The 25,567-nt window shown below is 55.5% G+C and overlaps 1 protein-coding gene across 7 annotated transcripts in view; it reads right to left on the bottom strand.

Moving 5' to 3' along the window:
- Nucleotides 1-13,004: 13,004 nt before the first annotated feature.
- The window catches only part of NTNG2 (netrin G2), an 82,419-nt gene continuing 69,856 nt past the window's right edge, over nt 13,005-25,567 (bottom strand). For 3 of the 7 annotated variants that reach the window (XM_032257668.1, XM_032257669.1, XM_032257670.1), the window contains 5 exons: nt 22,186-22,254; nt 20,390-20,491; nt 17,978-18,145; nt 16,152-16,286; nt 14,477-15,469 (listed from right to left, as the gene is read on the bottom strand). In XM_032257668.1, coding sequence (XP_032113559.1) covers nt 15,234-15,469; nt 16,152-16,286; nt 17,978-18,145; nt 20,390-20,491; nt 22,186-22,254 — 710 coding nt within the window. In that variant the 3' untranslated portion in view covers nt 14,477-15,233. Of the gene's footprint in view, nt 13,685-14,476; nt 15,470-16,151; nt 16,287-16,491; nt 17,104-17,282; nt 17,371-17,977; nt 18,146-20,389; nt 20,492-22,185; nt 22,255-25,567 lie in introns of those variants that run through there. The other 4 variants (XM_032257674.1, XM_032257673.1, XM_032257671.1 and 1 more) reach the window with 3 other exon arrangements.

Below are 25,567 nucleotides of genomic sequence, written 5' to 3'. Positions count from 1 at the left end.
TAAGGAAGCATAGCACCAACATCACTTGGCTTCTGGGGAGGCCTCAGGGAGCTTTTACTCATGATGGAAGGTGAAGCAGGAGTGAGAGAGGAAGAGAGAGAGGTGACGGAGAGGTGCTACACACTTTTAAATGACCAGATCTCGTGAGAACTCACAAAGACAGCACCAAGCCATGAGGGATCCACCCCCATGATCCAAACACCCCCCACCAGGCCCCACCTCCAGCACTGAAGATGATGATCCACCATGAGATTTGGGTGGGGACAAATGTTCAAACTATACCATTCCACCCCTGCCTCCTCAAATCTCACGTCCCTCTCACATTGCAAAATACGAATATACCTTCCCAATAGTCCCCCAAAGTCTTAATTAATTTCGTCATTAACTCTAAAGTCCAAAGTCTCGTTCAAGACAAATCCCTTCCACCTATAGTATGTAAAATCAAAAGCAAGTTATTTACCTCCAAGATACAATAGGGGTATAGGCATTGGGTAAATATTGCCATTTGAAAATGGAGAAATCAGCCATAAGAAAAGGGCTGCAGGTCCCATGTGAGTTCAAAACCCAGCAAGGCAGTCATGAAATCGCAAAGCTCCAAAATAATCTCCCTTGACTCTATGCCCCACATCCAGGGCACACTGGTATGAGGGATGGGCTTCCAAGGCCTGGGACAGCTGTGGCTGTGCAGCATTCATCCCCTATCGCTGCTGTCACAGGTTGTTGAGTGCCTGTGGCTTTTCCAGGAGAAGGTGCAAGCTGTCAGCGTATTTGCTGTTCTGGTGTCTGGAGAGTGGTGGCCCCCTTCTCACAGCTCCACTAGGCAGTGCCCCAGTGGAAACCCCACATTTCCCCTCCACCCTGCCCTAGTAGAGGTTCTCTGCGACGACGCTGCCCCTGAAGCTGGCTTCTGCCCGGACACTCAGACTTTTCCATATATCCTCTGAAATCTAGGTGGAGTGAGCCAAGCCTCCTTAACTCTTACACTCTGTGCACCACAGGCTTAACACCACTTGGAAGAGGCCAAGGCTTATAGCTTGCAACCTCTGAACCAGTGTCCTGAGCTATAGCTGGGATCCTCTGAGCCAAGGCTGGAGTTGGAGTGGCCTGGATGTGGGGAGTGGGATCTCAAGGCTACTAAGGTGACAAGGCTACTCTGGGCCAAGCCCATGAAAAGCCATTCTTCTCTCCTAGGCTTCTGGGCCTGTAATGGGAGGGGCTGCCGAGAAGGTCTTGGAAATGTCTTTCAGGCCTTTTCTCCGCTGACTTGGCTATTACCACTTGGATCCATTTTAGTTTTGCAAATACCTCTAGCAAGCGGTTGCTCTAGAACCTGCTTGAATTCCTCTCTTGAACAAGGTTTTTCTTTCTTTGCCAGATGGCTAGGCTGCACATTTTCCAAACTTGTATGCTTTGCTTCATTTTTAAATATAAATTCCAACTCTGAGTCATTTCTTTGCTCCTGCATCTGAGCATAGGTTGTCGGAAGCAGCCACACCCCTTCTTAAACACTTTGCTGCTCAGCAATTTCTTCCACCAGATACCCCAGATCATCACTCTCAAATTCAAATTCCTACAGATCTCTAAAGCTTGGATACAATTCTGCCAAGTTCTTTGCTAAGGCGTAACAAGAATGACCTGTGCTTCAGTTCCTAGTAAGTTTCTCATTTCCATCTGAGATCTTGGCAGCCTGGACTTCACTGTCTATACCACTATCAGTATTGGGGTTACAACCATTTAACCCATCTCTAAGAAGTTCCAAACTTTCCTTCACCTTCCTGTCTTCTTCTCAGCCCTCCAAACTCTTCCAGCCTCTGCCTGTTACCCAATTCCAAAGCTGCTTCTGCATTTTCATGTATTGTTCTAGAAATGTCCCAGTCCTTGATACCAATTTTCTGTATTAGGTCATTCTTGCATTGCTATAAAGAAATACTGAGACTGAGTCATTTATAAGAAAAAAGGGTGATTTGGCTCACATACCAGCGACTGTAGAGGAAACATAGCACTGGCATCTGCTTCTGGGGAGGCCTCAGGAAGCTTACAATCATGACAGAAGAGGAAGGAGGAGCAGGCATCTCACACGGCAGAGCCAGAGCAAGGGAGAGAGTAGGGGGAGGTGCCACGCACTTTTAAAGAACCAGATCTCATGAGAACTCACCATGGTGAGGACAGCACCTTGAAACGTGAGGGATCCGCCCCCCTGATCCAAACACCTCCCACAAACACTAAATGTGGCAGTGACAGATCACGAAGAAGCAAACTCCTCCTGTTCGTGGACAGCAGGTGGGAGCCGGTGCTCTTACTTTTTTTTTTTTTTTTTTTTTTTTTGAGACAAGAGTTTCACTCTTGTTGCCCAGGCTAGAGTGCAATGGCATGATCTTGGCTCACCACAACCTCCATCTCCTGGGTTCAAGCGATTCTCCTGCCTTAGCCTCCTGAGTAGTTGGGATTACAGGCACCCGCCACCACACCCTGCTAATTTTTGTATTTTTAGTACAGACGGGGTTTCACTGTGTTGGCCAGGCTAGTCTCGAACTCCTGACCTCGTGATCCACCCACCTCAGTCTCCGAAAGTGCTGGGATTACAGGCGTGAGCCAGCATGCCCAGCAGATCTTTTACTTTTTAAGGAAATAAATGAAGAAAAACAGACACAATTGGAGCCCCGTGGCATGCTCCCTCCCCCTCTCCCTTTGCAGAAGTGACAGGAGCCTGAGACATCACTGCATATGTGCTCGGCCATCACGTTCGCTTTGCGTGTTTTTAGCTCTCATATGAAAAGTGTTATACTGCGTCCCCGTTTCTGTGACATGGATTTTTCCACTCAGCGTTGTGTTTTAAAATTTGTCCATCAGGATTCATATGGCTCTGATGTGGCTCTCAGTTGGGAATTCTCCCTCAGGGGGACATTTGACAATGTGTTGTGATATCTGGTCACAGCAGGAGGATGCTGTGGCATCTCGTGGTAGAGGCCAGGGGTGCTGCTGAGCATCCTTTGATGTGGAGGACGGTCCCCACAACAGGGTTATCCAGTCCTAAGTGCCAGCCCGGCTCCGGGTGAGGATTCCTCTCCAGTCCGCTCGTTGGAAGTGCTAGAGAATGTTCCAGCATGGGAGCGGGCCACACATCCAACTTCTCGGTCCTGGGCATTTGGGTTGTTTTCATTTTTCACTATTTTACTACTTTGGTAATCACTCTTGGCCAGGCGTGGTGGCTCACACCTACAATTCCAGCACTTTGGGAGGCCGAGGCAGGCAGATCACAAGGTCGGGAGTTCGAGACCAGCCTGGCCAATATGGTGAAACCCTATCTCTACTAAAAATAGAAAAATTAGCTGGACATGGTGGCGGATGCTTGTAATCTCAGCTACTTGGGAGGCTGAGGCAGGAGAATCGCTTGAACCTGGGAGGCAGAGGTTGCAGTGAGCCAAGATAGCGACATTGCCCTCCAGCCTGGAGGACAGAGCAAGACTTTGTCTCAAAAAAAAAAAAAAAAAAGAAAAGAAATTCTCAATATTAATCCTTCTTGTATCACATAGATTTCCAATATTTTTTCTTGGTTTGTGGCTTGTGCTTTTTTACTGATGGCTTTTGTTGTACAGAAGGTTTTTATTTCATTTCATTTCATTTCATTTTTGAGATTAAGTCTCACTCTGTCACCCAGGCTGGGGTGCAGTGGCATGGTCTCTGCTCACTGCAACTTCTGCCTCTCAGGTTCAAGAGATTCTCGTGCCTCAGCCTCCCGAGTAGCTGGGATTACAGGCGCCTGCCACCACACGTGGCTAAGTTTTACGTATTTTTAGTAGAGACGGGGGTTTCACAATGTTGTCCAGGCTGGTCTTGAACTCCTAACCTCAAATAATCCACCTGCCTCAGCCTCCCAAAGTGCTGGGATGACAGGCATGAGTCACCATGCCCAGCTGGCTTTTACTTTAATGTAGTTGAATGAATCAATCTCCTAAGCATTTTAAAGCCTCACTTTTCTCATTTGTGTATTTAACCACGTGAATTTATTTTTGGTCATAGTATGTGGAAGGGTAGAATTTTTCTCCTTACTTATAAATGCAACCACATCAGTCTAGCTGTATTAATAGTCATTCAACATTTTGTGTTTCTTTTTTTTTTTTGACCTCCGTTTCCGACCTGGGCCAGTTCACCCCTCCTTAGGCAACCTGGTGGTCCCCTGCTCCCGGGAGGTCACCATATTGATGCTGAACTTAGTGCGGACACCTGATTGGCATAGCGCACTACAGCCCAGAGCTCCTGGGCTCAAGCAATCCTCCCACCTCAGCCTCCCAAGTAGCTGGGACTACAGGCACGCGCCGCCGTGCCTGGCTTTTTTTTTTTTTTTTTGAGATGGAATCTTGCTCTGATGCCCAGGCTGTAGTGCAATGGGCACAATCTCGACTCACTGCAGCCTCCGCCTCCTGGGTTCAAGTGATTCTCCTGCCTCAGCCTCCTGAGTAGCTGGGATTATAGGTGCCCACCACCACACCCAGCTAATTTTTGTACTTTTAGTAGAGACAGGGTTTCACCATGATGGCCATGATGGTCTCGATCTCCTGATCTTGTGATCTGCCCACCTCAGTCTACCAAAGTACTGGGATTACAGGCATGCGCTGCCCCCCCCCCGCCCAGCCTTGACTCCCTTTTTATTTTATTTTATTTTTTTGATCTTTCACAATATTGGCGTTTTTCTTTTTTCTTTTTGTTTTCATTATTATTTTTTTCAGCATAAGCCTTCCTGAACAGTTACTGGCATTGTTGAGGAGTGCAAGCCAGGTATCTTAGAGAACGCCTCACTATCTGAATTTGTCTGATTGTTTCCTCGGGTGTAGACTCAGGCTACATGTTTGGGGGAAGAATCGTGGGCTGGTGGTGGTGTGTCTTTCCTGCAGTGTTGTATCAGGAAGCACCAAATATGTTTTTCCCATCATTGGTGGTGCTGAGTTGATCACTTGCTCCAGGGGGTATCCACCAGCTTCCCGTCTTTGTAATTAATCAACCAACTGTAAAACTCTGCGGCCAAGAGTGTGCCCTGCGGCCCACAGGTGCTTTGCCAGTGCCTTGACCTTGAACATCTATCTATGAGCCTGCCTGAATCCACTGCCACACTGGAGGCTAAAAACTAAAAATTTCCCCTCCCTCCCTCCTTTCCTTCCTTCCTCCTTTTTTTTTTTTTTTTTTTTTTTTTTTTTTTTTTTTTGGTAGAGTTTCACTATTGTCTCCCAGGCTAGGGTGCAATCTCGGCTCATTGCAACCTCCGCCTCCTGGGTTCAAGTGATTCTCCTGCCTCAGCCTCCCAAGGAGCTGGGATTACAGGCACGCACCACCACACCCTGCTAACTTTTTGTATTTAGTAGAGATAGAGTTTCACGATGTTGGTCAGGCTGGTCTCCAACTCCTGACCTCTAGTGATCCACCTGCCTCAGCCTCCCAAAGTCCTGGGATTACAGGCGTGAACCGCTAGGCCCAGCCAAACTTATAATTTTCTAATGTATTGTTTTCTCAATGTGTCAGCTAAAATTCATTGGCTGACATTCTTTTCAAAAGAAGGGACCCTGGCCAGGCGCAGCAGCTCAAGCCTGTAATCCCAGCACTTTGGGAGGCGTGGCAGGTGGATCACGAGGTTGAGATCGAGACCATCCTGGCCAACATGGTGAAACCCCGTCTCTACTAAAAACACAAAAATTAGCCAGGCGTGGTGGCACACACCTGTAATCCCAGCTATTCAGGAGGCTGAGGTGGTAGAATTGCTTGAACCTGGGAGGCAGAGATTGCAGTGAGCTGAGATCACACCACTGCACTCCAGCCTGGGCGACAGAGCGAGACTCTGTCTCAAAAAAAGGAAGAAGGGATCCCCACTGTCCTCCTCCCCAAACCCCAACTCCTTTTGAATATTGCTACGGTCCCATGATTTCCTTTAAAAAAATCAATGTGGTGTAATAATTCAGTACTGTTGTTATTCTTTCTTATACTCCAATGATTCCAAATTGGTCACCGGGAGCCAGGTCAGCCAGCCCCTGGGCTTGGATGCATTCTGTTTATTTTTGGGGCTTCTCCTTGCCTGTGGAATGAGATCTTCTTCCAAGTTCTCCAAGATGTTCCAGGCTCTCCTTGCACGTTCTTTGCCCAGCCATGGTCAGGAGTTCGAGACCAGCCTGACCAACATGGTGAAACCCCATCTCTACTAAAAATACAAAAGTTAGCCGGACATGGTGGCAGGCACCTGTAGTCCCAGCTGCTCGGGAGGCTGAGGCAGGAGAATCGCTTGAACCTGGGAGGCAGAGGTTGCAGTGGGCCGAGATTGCACCACTGTGCTTCAGCCTGGGTGACAGAGTGAGATTTCATTTAAAAAAAAAAAAAAAAGATAGACAAGGTACTTGCCAATGTTTGAAAATCCAAAGGTTTACATTAACCTCGAGATTTCTATTTTTTCTTGAAACATCTAGAGCAGGGGTCCCCAGCCCCCACGAGATGAGCGGTGAGCGAGCGTTGCTGCCTGAGCTCCACCTCCTGCCAGATCAGCAGCCACATTCAATTCTCCTAAGGCGCGAACCCTATTGTGAAATGTGTGTTCAAGGGATCTAGGTTGCGTGCTGCTTATGGGAACCTAATGCCTGATGATCTGAGGTGGAACAGTGTCACCTGAAAACCATCCCCCACAACCAATTATCTGTGGGAAAATTGTCTTCCACAGAGCTGGTCCGGGGGGAATGCTGATCTAAAGAACCGGCAATGCTAGGGCTTATGTCCCACTGGCACGTCCAGTCTGAACTGAGGCTGCTTCTCACTCCAGACCTCCCTTGGCTGCCCCAGTGGCTGGCACAGGGCTGTCCAGCCTGGCATGCGCAGCAGTACGCATTTGCTGCCAGCCCAGCAGGCAGCTGGCTGGCTGGGGGTGGGCCTACTTGTCCCCACTCATAGATTTCTTGCTACCCTGGAGTTCTGCCCCAAATACCATGGGTATCTGTGGCTGGTCTTCCGAGAGGGCTGTCAGGTGCTGCCTGATAGCTTCTGTGGCCCCCGGGGGTCCCAGGAGATGAGGCTGGGCATCTCCAGCCCTGCCATGGGCCTGAGGGCCATGCCCCCTCCCAGAGTCTGCACACTCCTTCTAGGGCACCCAGGATCTGGGGCTGGGCAGGGTGACTGGTTGGGGAAGCCAGGCCCGGCCACCCCACCGCATGCTGGCTGCAGCTCAGGACTCCAAGGGCGCGGCTTTGAGCCCAGCCTTTCAGGTTGTTGTGAAGGGACTGCTTGGCTAGGACTGGCTGCATTGTATTCCGCAGCCTGAAGGGCGACTTTAAATATTCAGACACATGGGACGGGGCCTCCATCTGCGCTCTTGTCCCTACCCTGGAAATGCAAGGGGTGGGGTGTCGACACCCAGAGGCCGGTATCTGGTCTCCAGGCTTAGCGTTGCCTGGCTGTGCCAACCTCGGGCCACAGGTCTCAAAGCCACCCCGCCAAAGGCATTGTCCAGGCCTGCACGCCCCAGCCCCTCAAGCCTGGCCTAGGCTGTGGGGGCCTCCAGGGGCCCCATCCCAACTTATAGGCCTGCCGTCTCCATGGATGCCCCACAGGCTCAGCTTCTTGGGAATCGGCCCTGCCTGGCCCCCACATTCCTGCTGGGCCCAGCCAAGGGGCCCATGCGTCCTTTCTTGGGCGTGGGAAAGCCTCTGAAGGCAGGTGGCACAGTCAGCTGTGCCTGCTAGAAAGGAAGACTGGAGCCTCCATTTCCTGGTCCCTAACGTCCCACTCACACCCCACCTCCCCAGTCCTGTGAACCTCCCTCTGCACTTGTCCCCCTCCCCCCAACCCTGTCCCCAGTCCTAAACCTCCTGTGGGCAGCAGGGGAAAGGGGATGGAGGTGGTTGGTGTTTGAGGAACAGGCGCAGAAGCTTCCGGGGCCTGCTGAGTCGGGCTGGGCTTGGTCAAGTGAGGGCGGTGGGGTGGGCGGGGGCTTTGGTAGTCTTCCTTGTCCTTCTTTTTTTATTTTTATTTTGGAGACAGGAGTCTGGCTCTGTCCCCCAGGCTGGAGTGCAGTGGCATGATTTCGGCTCACTGCAACCTCCACCTCCTGGTTTCAAGTGATTCTCCTGCCTCAGCCTCCAGAGTAGCTGGGATTATAGGCATGCACTACCACACCCAGCTAATTTTTGTATTTTTAGTAGAGATGAGGTTTCTCCATGTTGGTCAGTCTGGTCTCGAACTCCTGACCTTGTGATCCGCCCACCTTGGCCTCCCAAAGTGCTGGGATTATAGGCATGAACCACCGCGCCCAGCCTCCTGGTCCTTCTTGTTGGCACAAAAGCTTGGGTCCCCCTGCAGATTACGGAGAATCTCAATCCTGCCTGGTGTGTATGGCAGGTGGAGGCGGGGGCCCACCGGGAGCGCCGGGAGGGCAGAGCCTGTGTCTGTCTGGTTCACTGGGCCAGGCTGGGCACACTGAGGTGCTCAGGAATATGAGGAGTGAGAAAGGGGGCGTGAGTGACCCTGCACCCTCCTGGTGGGTTCTGGGGAGGAGGACAGAGAGGAAACAGAGCAATCACAGCAGCTGACACTTAGGGATCGCTGACTTTGTGCTCGGCCCTGCTCTAAACACCGCAGGGCTCAACGCATTCACTCCTTACAATAGACTGACCCTGCAGGCACTGCTTTCAACCTCCCCATTTCACAGACAAGACAGCCAAGGCGCAGAGAGACCGAGGAACTTGCCCAAGGTCAAACAGTTGGCAGGTGGTGGGGGACAGCTTCGAGCCCAGGTCAGATTCCAGAGCTCACGCCTGTAACCACTTTCTTTCTGCCTAGGGAGCTGCCCTCCCATTCAGGGGCAGAAATGTGGGCACTGGGTCAGCTGTGAAAGGCATGAGCTCCCAGGACTCTGGGCCTCACTCCAGCTGCTCCTGGCTGGGTCCCAAGGGCCACCTGCTCCATCAGCCAGGAAGCAAGCCTCTGGCCGGAAGCCATCTGGAGCACTTTAGCTGCAGGTGCCTCCACCTGGCCGCCCCTGCGGGACAGCACGGTCTCTTGTGCCACCAGGAGCACAGGCGCTGGGCCAGACCCTGAGATGTCAGAAGGGCACGTGGCAACTCCACCCCCACCCTGGGAGCTGGAGTCCCACTGCCAGTGGGCCCAGGTTGGGAGGGGAAGAGGGTGAGAGGCCGGGCAAAAAAATGAAAGGTGGGTCTTGGCATTTCTTTTGTATTTTTTTTTTTTTTTTTTTTTTTTTTTGAGATGCAGTCTCCCTCTGCCGCCCAGGCTGGAGTGCAGTGGTGCGATCTCGCCTCATTGCAACCTCCACCTCCTGGGCCTCTGCTTCCTGGGTTCAAGGGATTCTTCTGCCTCAGCCTCCTGAGTAGCTGTGACTACAGGCGCCTGTCACCATGCCTAGCTAATTTTTATTTATTTATTTATTTTTGAGACGAAGTCTCCCTCTGTCACCTAGGCTGGAGGGCAGTGGCTCGATCTCAGCTTACTGTAACCTCTGCCTCCCAGGTTCAAGTGATTCTCCTGCCTCAGCCTCCTGCGTGTCTGGGATTACAGGTGCCCAACACGACGCCAGGCTAATTTTTGTATTTTTAGTAGAGACGGGGTTTTGCCATGTTGACCAGGCTGGTCTGGAACTCCTGACCTCAGGTGATCCGCACACCTTGGCCTCCCAAAGTGCTGGATTACAGGTGTGAGCCACAGCGCCCGGCCCACTTTCCCTTCTCTTACCTTGCTCTCCTGACCTGTGTCTGAGGGCTCTGCAACCCTTCACATAATCTCCTCCGCTGCTTAAGTCACCTGGTGCTGTGTTTTGGTGCTTGTGGCTTATGTCCTGGCCAGGACGCTCTCAGAGCTCGGGTGTGTGGAGCTATAAGATGGCTGTATTATATTAATTGATCCCACTCTCAGCATCACTGCAGGGACCCTTGAAATAAGACATGTCCAGCCTCAGTGCTAGGGCTTAGCAAATGCAGGGGTGGGGGGTGATATCTGAGTGTGGTTGGTTTTATTTTATGGAAAAACACTAGAAATGGCCGGGCGCTTTGGCTCACGCCTGTAATCCCAGCACTTTGTGAAGCCAAGGCAGGCGGATCACCTGAGACTGGGAGTTTGAGACCACCCTGACCAACATGGAGAAACCCCTTCTCTACTAAAAATATAAAAAATTAGCCGGGCATGGCGGTGCATGTCTGTAATCCCAGCTACTTGGGAGGCAGAGGCAGGAGAAACGTCTGAACCCAGGAGGCAAAGGTTGAGGTGAGCTGAGATTGTGCCATTGCACTCCAGCCTGGGCAACAAGGGCGAAACTGTCTCAAGAAGAAAGGAAGGGAGGGAGGGAGGGAGGGAGAGAGGGAGGGAGGAAGGAGGAAGGAAGGAACGAAGGAAAAAGAAAGGCAGAAATAAAGAAAGACGGAAAAAAAGGAAGAAAGAAAGGAATAAAGAAAGGAAGAAGGAAGGAAGGAAGAAAAAGAGACACTGGAAATATCTATTAGAAAAATATCAGCAGTTATGGTGGGCGCGGTGGCTCACACCTGTAATCTTAGCACTTTGGGAGGCTGAGGCATGAGGATGGCTTGAGCCCAGGGGTTTGAGACCAACGTGGAAAACACAGTGAAACTCCGTCTCTACCAAAAATACAAAACATTAGCTGGGCGTGGTGGTGTGGGCCTGTAGTTCCAGCTACTCAGGAGGTTGAGGTGGGAGGATGGTTTGCGCCCAGGAGGCAGAGATTGAAGTGAACCCAGATCACGCCACTGCACTCCAGCCAGGGTGACCAAGACTCAGTCTCAAAAAAAAAAAAGAAAATATTAATAGTTCATTAGTTCTGGATGAAGAGTTGTGGGTGAGTTTAATTCAAAAATTATTATGATTTTGCTTTTCTGTATTTTTGAACTTCCCTACAAGTTGTGATAGGTGATTTAAAAGGAAAAATAAATAAGTAATGTTTTTCTTCCTGGGGCCTTTCCCTTAACTCTTCTGGCTGGGATGTGCCTGGATGGGCCAGGCCCCTGGGGAGACAGGGAGGCGGGCCCAGGTCTGCCAGGAGATGCTGCTGACTGCTCCCCGGGCTTCCGTAACTGCCTCATAACCATAAGGCATGGGCTGGGCAGGAAATGCCGAGGCAGCAATTCTGCTTATTTAGGGGAGTAGGTGGGGACAGGGGACAAGCCACGCTGCCACAGAGGGCGGTGGGAGGCACTTCCCCTGACAGCAGAGCCGTTTAGATGAAGCCAGGCTCCCCAGGGCTTCTTGCTCAGCCTGACCCGGCTGTGAGCACCAAAGGAGGGAGGCAGCTGAAGGTATGGAGGTGGGGGACAGCTGCGGCCACCCGCTGGGAGGTGGCTGCCCCATGCCTGCCAGGGTTGCTTAGCCTGGGTGTGAAGCACTGGGCTCGATTTAGGCAGCCCTGGGTTCAACTCTCACCTCTGCTTCCTAGCAACTGTGACTCCAGGCAAATGCCTTTGTCTCTCCCGGCCTCCGCTTACCCCTCTGTAAAATGGGCATGACGATTCCTTCCTCCTGAGGCAGTGATTCTTAATCTAGGACGATTTTGCTCCCAATTTGGCAATTACTGGAGGCACTTTGGGTTGCAACAACTGGGGGTGGGGCACGTTGAAGTGCCACATGGAAGCCAGTGAGGCTGCCCATGTGCACAGAGCAGCCCCTTCCCCACCCTGCCTCGGAGAATTACCCAGCCTCCAAGGTCAACGGTGCCAAGGTTGAAAACCTTGCCCAGGGTGCAGGTGAGGGTTAATGCAATAACGCAAGCATGGTGCCTGGGCATGCTGTGATGATGATCCAGGCCTCGCAATGCCACCCTTTTCCTGTCACCTCTCAGAACCAGGTGTCGAAACATGAGCTCTGGGGACAAGGGTGCGCCGTTTAGAAGAGGATGGTCTGGGACTTTTGGCTCTGCCGACCTTGTTTTCTCCTTCTCCTGCTGCCTGGAAGATGTCAGAGTTTTTCTAAATGGCAACATTCCCTCCACCCTCCGGGAAGATCAGGGCCTCGGTGTGTCCCTGGGGACTTGGGCTGCCACTCTGATTTATAGTGAGCTCCACCTCCCTGGCCCTGGGTGCACAAGCCAGTCCCAGAAAAGCTGATGCAGCGTGGGCCCAGCTGACGGAGGTTAAGAAGGACAGAATGGGCACCCGCAGAGGTCCCCGACTCCCAGAACCCTCAAGGGTGTTCGGGGACACGCCCAGGGTGATATAAAGAGGCATGCCCTCTGCACCACCTCGTGGGTCTCTTCTCAGCCCCCCGATGCCCACCTTCTGTACCAGGGGCTTCTACTGCAGCTCCCATGCCAGCCTGGCGCTGGTGTCTGACAGAGGGTGGCCATTCGCCTCCAGGCAAGAACAGTGCTGGGATGCATTGACGCTCCAGGGCCCCCAGCCCTGTGATCCGGCCAGGGTTGGCCACTGGGACTGGGCCCTGCTGTCCCTGTCTCAAGTTCTGCCTCTAGTTCTGCTTCTAGGTGACATTTTATCATCTCGATGACTAGAAGGAAGCACCCGTGTTTACCGACTGCAGCCGGCGCTGCTGTTTGTCTGGGCCCGGCTGCCCTCTGCTCACTTGAAGGCAGGGGCAGTCCTGTTCTGGACAGAGGTGGACTCCTCTGCCTGAGTCATGGACAGTCCTCTTCCTGGTGGCCTGAGGGTCACCGTAGGAGGCTGTGGCCAAGGAAGGGTGGGTTTCAGTCTCTTTCTGGCCTCAGAGGACTCAGGGGGCCCGGAGGTCAATTAGGGAGGGCCAAGAACTTGATAAGTGTGCATGGAACAGAAAACCCAAATTCTAGCGTTTTAATAATATCAACGTTTATTTTTTTTCTCACACAGTAAGACATGCAGGTGGTGCAGTGGCTCATGCCTGTAATCCCAGCACTTTGGGAGGCCAAGCCCGGAGGATCACTTGAGCCTAGGAGTTTGAGATCAGCCTGGGCAACATAGTGAGACCCCAACTCTATAAAAATAAGTAGATAAATAAAAGCAAGGCAGAGGTTGCAGCCAGGGCAAGTGTCCCAGGCTCTGCAACCTCCACCCCCCATCCCCGACAGCTCCACCCTCCACTGTCCTGAGGGCGACGCTCTTATGCTCAGTGTCCACAGAGGGCTCCTTCTCCAACCTGCTGACTGAAAAGCAGGGGGAGGGATGAGAGAGAAAAACCAGAGCCACAAACTTGGGACAGCTGAGGCTTTGTGGGGCACGGAGGAAGGAATGGCTTTTAAGGAACTTTCTGGAAGCCCCACCCATTATTCCCGCTTACATCTCACTGCCCAGAGTTGTGTACCCGGCCACTCCTATCCACAAGGAGGCCCAGAAAGGTGTTTTATCTGGGAGCTTTGGGTCCCAGGCAGTGGGATTCTGTGCATAAGGAAGAAGGTGAGCATGGAGGCAGGCCAGCTGCGGAGACGCAGGGTCTGGCGGAAGGCACTTTCAGGTCAGCAGGGTGCTGGGGTGGGAGTTGAGAGAGGAGGCCAGGGGGCGCTGGCACGTGAGCTCAGGACGCTGTGAGTCCTAGGCAGTGTCCCGTTGTACCAGCCCCTACTTCTCTGTGTTGTAATCTCCTGCTGTCTCCAAGGCCAAGCTTCTTCCACTTGGTCTTAGCTTAGCTTCGGGGACTCGAGGGAAGAACCCAGGTCTAAACCTTGCAGCCGGGAAAGCACAGGTGCGGTGACAGAAGCCAGTGCCCGGGGCACCTGGAGGTGGAGCAGTAGGAGCAGTTAGCAACCAGGACAGGACCCCAGGACTGCTTCGAAATAAACACAGGCCAACAGGAGGCTGGACCGAGGGGGAAGTGTGGCCCCCAGGGCTGGTAGAGCTGCTGGATCCTCAGAAGCAGAGGCCCCAGGAGAGGAGCCCTGAATCTGGGAGCTTCCTCTCGCCACTCCCAAACTGCCCCTGTCCCCTCCAGCACTCCTCCCTAATCTCGAGAAGGTAAGAAGGACATGGCTGCTGGCCTGCCTGGGATCTCTGCCCTGCCCGCCTCTGCCCACCTGGCCACCTGAAACTATGGAAGGAGGCGGTGGCGGAATTGTGGGTTCAGCTAAATCCAATCCTGACATTGGATTTGAGGCTCCAGCTGCAACAGATCCGAGATGACACATCTGTCGGGGGCGGCCACCCAGAGAGTATCAATCAGAGCATGGGATTCAATCTCTACCAGGATTCTCCCTGAGAATTTTCCTTGGATTTCTGTAGAAAAGGGCCCGTGCACTCTGGATTTCTTTTTCGGGAAAGCAGGGAGACAACCCGTCAGTGTGGGGAAGCTCCTGGCAAGGACACTTGCAGCCTGGCCCCGAGGTGGGAGAGCTTTGCCAGCCAAGCCTGCGGGGCGGGTGGGCAGAACCCACCCCGGAGGACCTTTCCAAGGCAAGGCCCCGGGAAATGATGGCCCCAACAGGGAAATCGTTTCTTTAAGGCTCTCTTGTGGGTTCCTCTCTAAGCCCAAAACCTGCCCGGCGTCCCCAACACAGAAAGAAAACAGGCCCTGGAGGCAGCAGTGAGCAGACTCTTTACTCCTCGGATTCTACGCCATGGACCCCCGCGGTGACCAGCGTTCCCGCCCCGTCCCCCATACAGGGGACAGTGAATACAAACAAAAATAGTTCTCTACAAATCAAATTGTCCAGGTCTCCCACCCATTCCTTCTCTCCCCCTCCCCCAGACGGTGAGTTCCTTGGTCACCGGGCCTCCGGTGAGACCTGGGGTCTGGTGGGTTGCGGGAAAAATAAAGAAAAAATAGAAAACAGGATCGAGTCAGCGACTGGAATTGTAGGCAACTGGAGGTCGGGGTCCGCCGCTGCCCGTGAGCCCAGGACAGGCCACGGGGCGTCGGCCACAGTCCCGTGTGCGCCAGTATCGTGGGAGGCAGGGCGCGGTGTGGGGCGAGCAGCGTTTCTCCAGACCCACTGGCTCACCGCCAGCAAAAAAAAAAAAAAAAAAAAAAAAAAAAAAAAAAAAAAAAAAAAGAGAGAGAAATTAAAAAAAAAAGGAACGGGGCCGCAGATAATAAAAAAGAAAAACGAAACCAAATGGCAGGCGCGGGGGCCGGAGCCCCAAGGTGCCCCTGCTGCGTGGGGAGGGCAGTGCGGGCGGGAGCGCGGGCCGGGCGGGGGGCCCTGCTGAGTAGCACCTGGGAGCGGCTCTGGCCGCACCCTTCTCGCCGCCCGGCCTCGGACGCCGGCCCCGCCCCGGGACCCCAGAACCCCCAGCCCCCGGGTGCAGGGCGCGTCCCCCGGGCGGAGCTCAGCGGCCCAGGCGGGCGGCCAGCCCCAGCAGCAGCAGGCAGCCGAGCAGGGTGGCGGGGCGCGGGGCGGCCCCGGGCGCGCGGTCGCAGTCCAGGCCGCCGTCGTCGTCCGCGGGGTCGCAGCGGGGCTGCTCGCAGCGCACGCCGGTGTAGCCGCGCGGGCAGGCGCAGCGCTGGTTCTGCAGGCAGGTGCCTCCGTTCTGGCACAGCAGCTGGTCGTCGTCGCACACGTTGGCTGCGGGCGGAGGGGGCGGTCAGCGCGGGGCGTGGCCGGGTCCCCCCTGCCCCACCTCCGAGCTCCTGCGAAGCGGGCTGTGCGAGCCCCCGGGGGCGCCGTCTGGACTGGGGGTGTAGGAGGCTCCGGGTGCGCTGGGTGCGAAACGTCCCCGCTCGGAGGGTCACGGCGCCAGGGCGAGATCTGGCCCCGCCTGCCTCCCACAGCTGCCCTGCTCCCCCGCCCCACTGGCTTCAGTGCGGTTCTTCACACACGCCTGCAGTCTCCAGAGCTGTGCACGTGCTGTTCCGTTCCATGCGCCTGGAGCGTCCCTCCACCCTCTGCCCGCGGCAAACGCCGACTCGGACAGCCTCCTTTCCTCCGTCCCCGCAAACCCTTTCCAGCCAACCCCAGCTCCGCCTTTCCCGTAGTTCCCACCTGGCACCACCTGTGCCCTTCGTCGCACCAGGCCCCGCCCCGAGCTCCTGGTCCCGCCCCTCAACCAGGGCCCCGCCCCAGGAACATCCTGTCCCCGCCCACATGCCCGCCCCATCCCGCTAGGCCCTGCCCGCCTCGGCTCCGCCCCATCTCACCAGGCTCCGCCCACTTCACCGGCCCTGCCCCGTCCCACCAGGCCCCGTCCACTTCCCCGGCCCTGCCCCGTTTCCGCAGGCCCCGCCCACCAGGGACCGCGCGCACTCACGGTAGCAGCCCTGGCGCCAGTAGTGCGTGGGGAGGCAGTCGTCGCACTTGGGGCCCGCCGCGCCCTCGCGGCACTCGCAGAAGCCGGTCTCGTTGCACCGGTCGTGCACGGAGCCTATCTGGTTGCAGTTACACTCTGGACGGACACGGGCACGGGCGCGCGGTCAGGGCTACCTGTGGGCGCCGTCTGCTGGGACCCCCACTATCCCCGTCTCGCAGCCGGGTGTCCACACTCCCCAGGGGATGCTCCCCACCCGGGGTCCAGGTGAGCCCGCGGCTGGACGGCGGGTGAGGACTCCCCGGGGTGTCCAGACCTGGAGAGAAGACTCTGGCTTCCTTCCCTGGGATCTAACACCTCCCAGCCCCACCTACCCCAGCCCTGACACTGGTGTGGTCTGGGTCAGCCCCTTCCCTTCTCTGGGCAACTAGATGGGTCGCTGACCCTTCCCATCTCCAAAGAGCTATGACTCTGACAGATGGCAGGAGCTCAACAGAGGCCACTGGGCACGTCTGGGGCTGCTTTGTTGGGGGGAGGTGGCCTCCCTCCCTAGCTTCTTTCCAGGAGAGTGGAGGAACAGCCTATCCCTGCTCCTGGGCCGGGCAGGGGGCGGGGCCCAGTTGGTTCCCTTGGGGCTCTGCTCTGTGGGAGGAGGCGAATATCCTCTACCCAGAGAAACCTTGCAGCTCAGGACTAGGTGGAGGCAGGGAGACCCAGAGAGAGGAGGAGGGTGCCAGGGTGGGGGCACCTCTAATTGGATCCAGAGGCCTTGTCCTGTCCCTGCAGCTTGCCTCCTGTGACGTCAGCGGCTTTGATCACTTAGAGTTGATGGAATTACCTGAAGGCTGTCGCCATAATTCAGACCGACAGCTCCAGCTTTGCCAGAGCCCTTTCTCTGCACAGCTAGAGCCTCCTTCTTCGTGGGGGATGGGCAATAGTGTCCCAAGGGACCTGGCTGGGCAGGGTTGGGGGACAGCCCCTGGGGTTGAGACCTGGTCTCTACCGACGACAGGGACAAGGGGTTCTGGGCAACCATTCCAGGCTGGTGGGTTTTGGTTGGCGGTCATGGCTTTGGTCTTTTGGGCTTGTGTGTCCCCTGCCCAGACCCAGGCCCCGATGGACTTCCTTCTCTACCTCAAAGCCAGTCCTAGAGCAGAACTTGGAAGAAAGCAGACCGGGTGCCCACCGGGGGTGAAGAGCAGCTTTATAAGCTGGACCTGGGCTGGTAAATCATTTGAAGAAAAGCTTCAGCAACAAAAAAAGATCTGAAAACCTTTGATCTGATCTGCCTCCCGATTTGATGAATGAGGAAACCAAGGCCCAGGGAGGGGAAGGGACTTGCCCAAATGCATGCAGCAAGGCCATCTTTTGGCCCTCCCCTGGCATCCACCCCTCCACCCCCAGGAGGAGGGATAGGCTGCTCCTCTACCCTTCTGGAAAGGAGCTATTTAGGGGGACCACCCTCCCACACACACCAGCCCCACACAGGTGCTCTGTGGCCTCTGCTGAGTGCCTGCCACCTGCCAGAGTCATAGCTCTTTGGAGCCAGAAGTCTCAATGTCCCCTCCAGGTGCCCAGAGAGGGAAAGGCCACTGGTAAGTTTTGCAACTCCAGTTCTCCTACAGGAGAACCACAAGGGGAGGTTACTAATAGAGCAGCTTCTGGAGATTTCTGTCCCTAGAGATGCTCAGCTGGAGGGGCCCTGAAGTTAGAATTCGCACAGCCTCCCCAGGTGATTCTGATGCAGGGGGCCCCAGAGGCCACCTCACAGTGCAGTGCACCCTGCACGCGTTCCAGTGAGTTCCCTGTGGGTACCCGCGTCCTCTCACCGATGCAGACGTTCTCATCGTCCAGCTCCGCTGAGCCGTTGCGGTAGTAGCCCAGCCGGCAGTGCTGGCAGTGCTGACCTCGCGTGTTGTGCTTGCAGCTGACGCAGGTCACCACATTCAGGAAGTCAATGTAGCTGCAGCGGTTGGAGTGGCCGTAGCATTCGCAGTCTGGACCGGCCAAGTGGGAGAAGTACCAATGGTCAGCGAGCATTCAGGGAAACTGAGGCACAGGGCAAGGAAGGACTCACCCAAGGTCATGCAAGGAGGGAGGAAGGCATCTTTGGAAAAGGCCCGGGAAGGTGCCCTAGGCCTCCAACCCTTCTATTGGATTTGGGAAGAGACAGGCCTCCCTGCTTTGGACCTGGAGGAGAACCTGAGGAGGCTGAGCCCAGGGATTCCCACGTGGCCCTGTGGACAGGGAACCAGGGAGGGCCAGTGGGCAGCACCTGCTAACGCTGACTGGGTGCCAGGGCCAAGTCATCTCTGAAGGATGCCCGCATGCTGGGGTGATTAGAAAATGATTCATGCAAGGAAGGCAGGGTCATGCCACCTGGCCATGCACTGGGGGAGGGAGGCGCCTGGGTTCACAACGCTCACCATGGTGTCCTTGGGTAAATGAATGCATGCATGGACGCCAGACAAGATGCAATGGGCCAGGAACTCCTGCCCGTGCTGCTTTGGAAGATGGCTGGGAGGAAAATCCCCACCTACCGGACCCTTTCTTTTTTCTTTTTCTTTTTTTTTTGAGGCGGAGTTTCGTTCTTGTTGCCCAGGCTGGAGTGCAATGGTGCGATCTTGGCTCACTGCAACCTCTGCCTCCTGGGTTCAAGCGATTCTCCTGCCTCAGCCTCCCGAGTAGCTGAGATTACAAATGCCTGCCACCACACTTGGCTTTTTTTTTTTTTTTTTTTTTTTTTTTATTAGAGATGGAGTTTCACCATTTTGGCCAGGCTTGTCTTGAACTCCTGACCTCAGGGGATCACCTGCCTCGGCCTCCCAAAGTGCTGGGATTACAGGCATGAGCCACTGCGCCTGGCCCAGACTCTTTCTTATTAGCCTGGACTTTCTGCAAGTTTGGTTGTTTTGCAGGATACTGAGTGAGTGCCACTTTAAAGCAGGGGCCCCGGGAACCTGCTTGCCTCCCGCTGGTCCTGGCCTGGCTTCTGACTCGCTGTTCCTGGAAGTACATGGTTTCATACCAAGGACCACCACCACTGTGTTCTGCTGCCTCCTGCACTCCGTCCCTACGTGGTTCTCAGGTTGACCCCCTCCCTAATCAGCTCCACTACGAGGATCAGACAAGCATGTGACCGCCTGGGGCAAGGCTCTCAGGGATTAGAGGTGAACCCTATGATGTCGTGGAGGATTTGGTGAGGAAAGTCGCCTTCTCTACCCTAAGAATGCGGAGGGCAGCCTTTGGTGTTCCTACTAATGGACACAGTACTCACCCACTCACCCACTCCCCCAGCAAGAAAGACAACGTGGCTGCCCCTGAACAAGGAAGGACACCAGCTACCCTCTTGAAACACCATCTGTCCATCTTTTGTTTTTTTTTTTTTTTTTGAGACAGAGTCTTGTTCTGTCGCCAGGCACCAGGCTGGAGTGCAGCGGTGTGATCTCAGCTCACTGAAACCTCTGCCTCCTGGGTTCAAGCAATTCTCCTGCTTCAGCCTCCCAAGTAGCTGGGACTACAGGCGTGCGCCACCAAGCCCGGCTAATTTTTGTATTTTAATAGAGATAGGGTGTCACCATGTTGGCCAGGATGGTCTTGATCTCTTGACCTTGTGATCCGCCCGCCTTGGCCTCCCAAAGTGCTGGGATTACAGGCATGAGCCACCGTGCCTGGCCTCCATCTGTGCATCTCCAGAGAACCCAGCTTCCCTTTTGTGATGAGATAAGGAGGGACTGATGCAGGCCTCAGTGATCAAGGGCATGGGAGACCCTGGAGAAACAGCCTGTGCCCAGGAGAGATGGTGGCCATTCCCACCTCTGGGCCACTTGGACCTGCCGCCTTCACTTTGTCCCTCCAGAGACAAGGAGAAGGTAAGGCATCCTCTAAATGTCCCAAAGAGCAGCATCAGTGACCCGTGTGTCCCAGATTCTGCTTCAACCAAGATGAGCCCCTGGGTCACACCTCCCAGGGGAGCCAGAACAGGTTATTTCTGGCATCTGGTCTGCCTGCTATGTGGCATGCCCACTGTGCCCAAGTTGGCTTCTGACTCATACCTGCTCCCAGCTCTCTTGGGGAGGGAGGCCTGTAGGGAAGAGAGACTCTGTTTAACCTTGGCCCAGCTACTCCGGGAGGATTTCCGAGCCAGGCATCGGTCCTCTGTCCTGCACCGCCTTTTTCCCATGACTGTTGGGGAACAGGTGTCAGGGAAGGCTGATGGGGTCCTGGGTCGTTCCTCTTACCTTGGAATTCTTCAATAGGCATCACTTGAGGAGATTTGGGCTTGAGCTGGAAAAGTTTGGAGCCCTTGGCAGGGGCAGGGGCAGCGGCAGGGGTGCCCACAGCTTGGAGAGATAAGAAACAGGTTCTTCTGTCTGCCATGATCCTGCTGCCCAGGGAAGAGCCCAGCAAAGACTTCCGAGGCGCCCTGGGCCAGCTCTAGGACAGGCAGCCTTGCCTGCTCAGATGTGAGGCAGGGAGAGGTCCCTCTGGCCTCAAATCACAAAGCCCCTCTCCTCACAGGGCCCAGGGAGGTGGAGCCCCTTCCTGAAGGAAATTCAGCACACCCTTGAGCTCACAAATCAGCCCTGCCCTTGGTCCGTCTCTGAGACCATGGACACATCTGGGTGGATCAACCCCCCAAATGACTTCTGTAACCCCTGACATCCCCCATGCCGTGCGAAGGCCTTCTCGGAAGCCGAACGGTTTTCAGACGGATCGACAGCTTCACGTTGCCTACCTTTCTCTTGCTCTACCACCGCCTCTCCAAACTCCCTGGAGCATCAAACCCAGAGACTAAACCTGGCATTTAAGGACTTTGGCATCTCCCTTCCTTTCTGAAACAATCTGCCTGTCCAGCCAAAGTGAGTCCCTTGCTGTCCCTGGAGTTCCGCTCCCAAGTGCTGTCAAGCCAGGAATGCCGACGGCACCTGCCTCCCCCAGCCCAGAATCCCAGCAGGGCCTCAGAGCCCTATCTGTGGGTGAGCAGGCCACTGTCCTGGGAGCGTCACTGCCTCAGCTTCCTTCTGGGGGGGTTTGGTGCCCTGATGAGTCCAGGGCAGGGAAGCGATGGCTCCCGCCAGCTCTGTCCCCATCGCTGGAGAGGACACCGCACCCAGGTCTTCCAAGTTCCTAGGAACCGAACCTCGGACACTCTCTAAATAGGCTTCCAGCGCCAGAGCTTCCTGCCAGTAGAGGGCACTCAAAGCCCTGCTCACAGCTCTAGAGCTGGGGCTGGAAGGAATTTGAACAGGTGAGCTGGAGAGAACAGCTCACCTGTTCCCTGGACCTCAGGCAGTAATTCCCCACCCAGGCTTGGTGAGCTGGGGCCAGGGGCAACTTCCCTTCTGGAGAGTCAGGCAGTCCCTCATTTCCTTGGTGTGTCTATGGCTGTCGGTGAGCCCCTGCGACTCCTCCCATGTACCAGAGGATGTCAGGGTCTTCCAGGATCCTGCCCTCCCTCCTTTAACCCACACATTTTCCACTTTGTCAGTTTCCCTGCCATCCTACCGCCAAGCTTTGCCCTGGCTGGTCCTGCGGCCTGGAATGTGCCACCTACTCCCTTCACCCGCCACAGTCCATCCTCTGAGGTCTCACGGCCCTAGCTCCTGCAGGAAGCCCCCTCTCACTCTCCCTGGGTTCCAGCAGCTGCCCAGGTGTCCTGTGAGCAAGGGCGGCTGGAGAGAGGGTTCCTGTCATGAGAGGCAGCGCCTCCACTTGACTCTGAAGCCCTCGGAGGGAGGGCAGGTGAAGGGCTTGGCGTGGGGGTGCCCCATGGAAACTCTCTAAGCAGGTGAGGTTCGGGGGCAGAGCTGGTAGGCGTCCAAGGTCACTCCCCCACCGCTGTGCCTCAGAGCTCCCCAGGCATCCACATTCTACACTCGTGCCCTCGGTTGGTTCCCGTGGGCACAGGTGTAGAACACGTGACCCCAGGTCCCCACCACGCACACCTGCTACTTCCACTACAGAGGGAGGGACCTATGAGTCTAAGAAGGCGCTTCCCGGGGTCTCGGGCCTGTACAGGCCTTGCCCCCCATACCTTCTGCACGGACGACCACCTGGGACCACCTGCCTGAGAGAGGGGCAGCCGTAGATGGCCTGGTCCACTCTTGGGGGGAAGAACAGAAGACACCAAGTTATGCGAGGGGGTGGAGCCGGACACATACTGAGGCATCACAGCCCCTGCCCCACACGCCCCTTAGAAGCAGCAACACTATAAGGAGTGGCTGTGCCTACACTGGCCAAAACAGCTGGGTCCAAATCTACCGCAGAGGCAGCATCTACACTATTGCAGCCTGTGGGGGGCCACGCAGACGCAAAGCCAGCTAGATGGGAGGTGGCCCCATGCCTGAGAATCTGCTTACTCTTCAGCGAGACCCTTCTACACTCCCTGCCTGGTCCCCGTTCTGGCTGAGGGACAGAGCTGGGCCAGGCCCCGTCTCTGGGCCCAGACCTCTCTGAGCTGGTGTCTCTGGCTAATGGCTGCAAAGTGGGACATGTGTTCTGGCTGAGATCTTAGATGTGTCCAGAAGTGTCCCAGGCCTCCTGTCCAGCCCCAGTCCTGGGATGGGAGCCTCCCACAGCGTCCAACCTGCCTCCCTGGTCACTGCCTGTTCACTCAGCATGAGTCAACCCCCAAATGCCACAGTGCTCAGCCCCTAGGCTCACAGGACACAGCCAGGAAGGCAGGCAGGGCTGGCAAAGAACTGCCCTGTGCCCAGATTTCAAAGGCCAAACCCAGAGGGACGGGGGAGGGCTGCCGTCTTTGGCTTCTTGAGGGGATTATACACAATGGTGGCTGTGGGAAAAGAAAAGGAAAAGCTACCAGCTAACAAGTGTGGAAGCCTTTCCAGATGGGAGCGGGGAGCCTTTGGACCCCAATTAACTTTAGTATGATGTTCAGTGGGAAGATAAGGCCGCCAGACCCAAATTGGCAAGGGCTTAATTAGAGCCACGAGAAAACCAGCCCTGAAGGCATTTGCTTCCCAGCCATCTCCCTCCACCCTGCGTTGCCCAGCCCAGGGAAGGATTAGTGTCTCCAGTGGCTTTTTCCACCTGCAGTGCTGTCCTCCAGACAGCTTAGAATCGGCAGGTGGGATAAATATCTGGGCCAGCAGTCCGAGGGCCCAGCAGGACTCTGGTCAAAGAGCCCGAAGCACCTGTTGGGAGGCACCCGGGGGGATTCAGGATCTTTCAGGGACTGTGGTCTGGGAGGGGGGAGAGTCCTGGCTGGGCTGCCCAGAGACACACTCAGGTGTGCGGGAAGCAAGTTCTTACCACGGGCTGTGCAGTGTGCCAAGGCCCCATGGAAGCCTGGCCTGCTCCTTCAGAACTGGGAAGCCCTGCAAGCCAGGCCTTAAAGACAGCACAACCTCAGCTGGGTGCGGTGGCTCACGCCTATAATCCCAGCACTTTGGGAGGCAGAGACGGGTGGATCACCTGAGGTCAGGAGTTCGAGGCCAGCCTGGCCAACATGATGAAACCCTGTCTCTACTAAAAATACGAAAAAAAAAAAAAAAGAAAAAAAAAGAGCTGGGCTTGGTGGACACCTATACTAGGTGGACGCCTACAGTCCCAGCTACTCAGGAGGCTGAGGCAGGAGAATCACTTGAACCCAGGAGGCAGAGGTTGCAGTGCACCAGGATTGCACTCCAGCCTGGGCGACAAAGCGAGATTCTGTCTCAAAAAAAAAAAAAAAAAAAGGCAGCACTACCTCACGGATCCTGGAGGCCTCAGGGCAATAGCTGCGGGTGGCTGAGTTGCCATGCCCTGAGTTCAAATCCTGCCCGTGCCTCTCCATAATTCTGGGGCCCTGGGAAACTGCCTCTTTCTTTTCTTTTTTCTTCTGAAACAGCTTGATTGAGGTGTAATTACATATCATAAAATCCAGCTGCTGCTACCTAAGCCTCAATCCCCTCACCTGTGGGACTAGGAAAATAACAGCCTCCATCTCACAGAGCTGTGAGCCCAGAATATGATGATCCAATGATCCGAGCACAGCCTTTAGCCCAGGAGAACTCACCCTCAGCAACTGCAATGATCATCTTTATTAATGGGGGCTCCAGGCAGGAGATTCAGCTGCTGAAGAGGAAGGAGGAGCCCCTAGACGTGGGCTGGGCAGGCCACTGGCTCCACTTTGGAGCCACCTCCTCCCCTAATGTCCCACTTCTTGACACAGGGCTGAGGGTGCAGAGCAGCACTGCCTCACCAGGAGGGAGGGTGTGCCTCCTGCTCACTGAGGGGGATGCTCACCTCCCCCACATTCACCCCTCCAGCCTGTGACTTTTCCTCTTTAATTCCCAACTTTGCACAATCTGCCCAGCCTCCCACAGCTGCCCTGGCACCAACTCAGACGCAGCTCTGCACATGGATTCAAGGTTCCTCTGTGTGTGTGTGTGTTCGTGCATGCATTTATGTACGTGTGCATGTGCACAAATGTGACATGGAGAGTACCTGACCTCCCAGCCGGACAGACCACTGTTTGGGGACAGGCACAGCACCCGCTATCACTGTTTTTGCTTCTGTCTGCCCACCACAGGCTCGGCAACAAAGCACAGGTCCCTGTGTCTGGGCCAACCTGTGACTGAAATCCAGAATTTTCAGAGTGACCCATGTCCTCCGCCCAAGGAGGACTCCTGGGCCAGGAGGCTTCCCGAAATCCTCCAGTCTTCTGACCAGCCCCTGCCTCCTGTAAATGCCTCCCACAGTTGGAAGAGGGGACCGGCCCTCGATGGCCTAGGAAGGAGGAGGACTTTCTCTCGGCATTTGCCCCCACTGGGGAGCCTAAGTGTCCACCTCGCTACAGGCGGGGGCAGGAGCTGACGGAGGGACTCTGTTCTTTAGAAATGCTGCCCCTCCAGGGGGAAGGAGCAGTGGGGCAGGTCCCCTGGGATCAGAGAGAGAGAGGGCCAGGGCACTGCCAAAGGGGTCAGGAGTCCCTACCAGGTCCTCCCTGCAGGGTGGTGGTGGACAGGGTAGGGCAGGCACCCCTCCCTGGCTGGGACCAGGAAGAATATCCCTTGGTCACCGTCTTCCTGGTGGCCTCTGGGAAGAATAAATCCTTTAGGCCCATGGCACTTGCAGTGCGCAGAGTCCAGGGACACGCCCCAGGTGAGTCCAGGGGAGGGCAGAGGCCCACCCCAGCACCCCCGGCCTTGAATACATGCGAATCCCTCCTCTGGAGGGGAGTGAGAATCAGGTTTTCATGCTTGTCTGTGGCAGAACCCCGAGTTGGTGGAATGTCTGCCCCTGGCCTGGCCTTGGACCAGACATGCAGCTCCTGGTGTCCAAACCCGGCTCCAGAGGCACCCTCTGCCCTGCTGATCAGAGACCTTTGCTTTCTGGGCTAACCCTGCTCTGTCCATCCCACGGTGGGCTGCTGAGGGGCTGGGGACAGAGAGGCCCTGGGCGCCAGGTGGGGG

This window comes from Sapajus apella, unplaced genomic scaffold (genome assembly GCF_009761245.1).
Source record: "Sapajus apella isolate SASKATOON/1434 unplaced genomic scaffold, GSC_monkey_1.0 scaffold97, whole genome shotgun sequence".
Classification (NCBI taxonomy): Eukaryota; Metazoa; Chordata; class Mammalia; order Primates; family Cebidae; genus Sapajus; species Sapajus apella.
The sequence above is the reverse complement of the archived record's forward strand: the minus strand, read 5'-3'. Positions and strand labels throughout refer to the sequence as shown.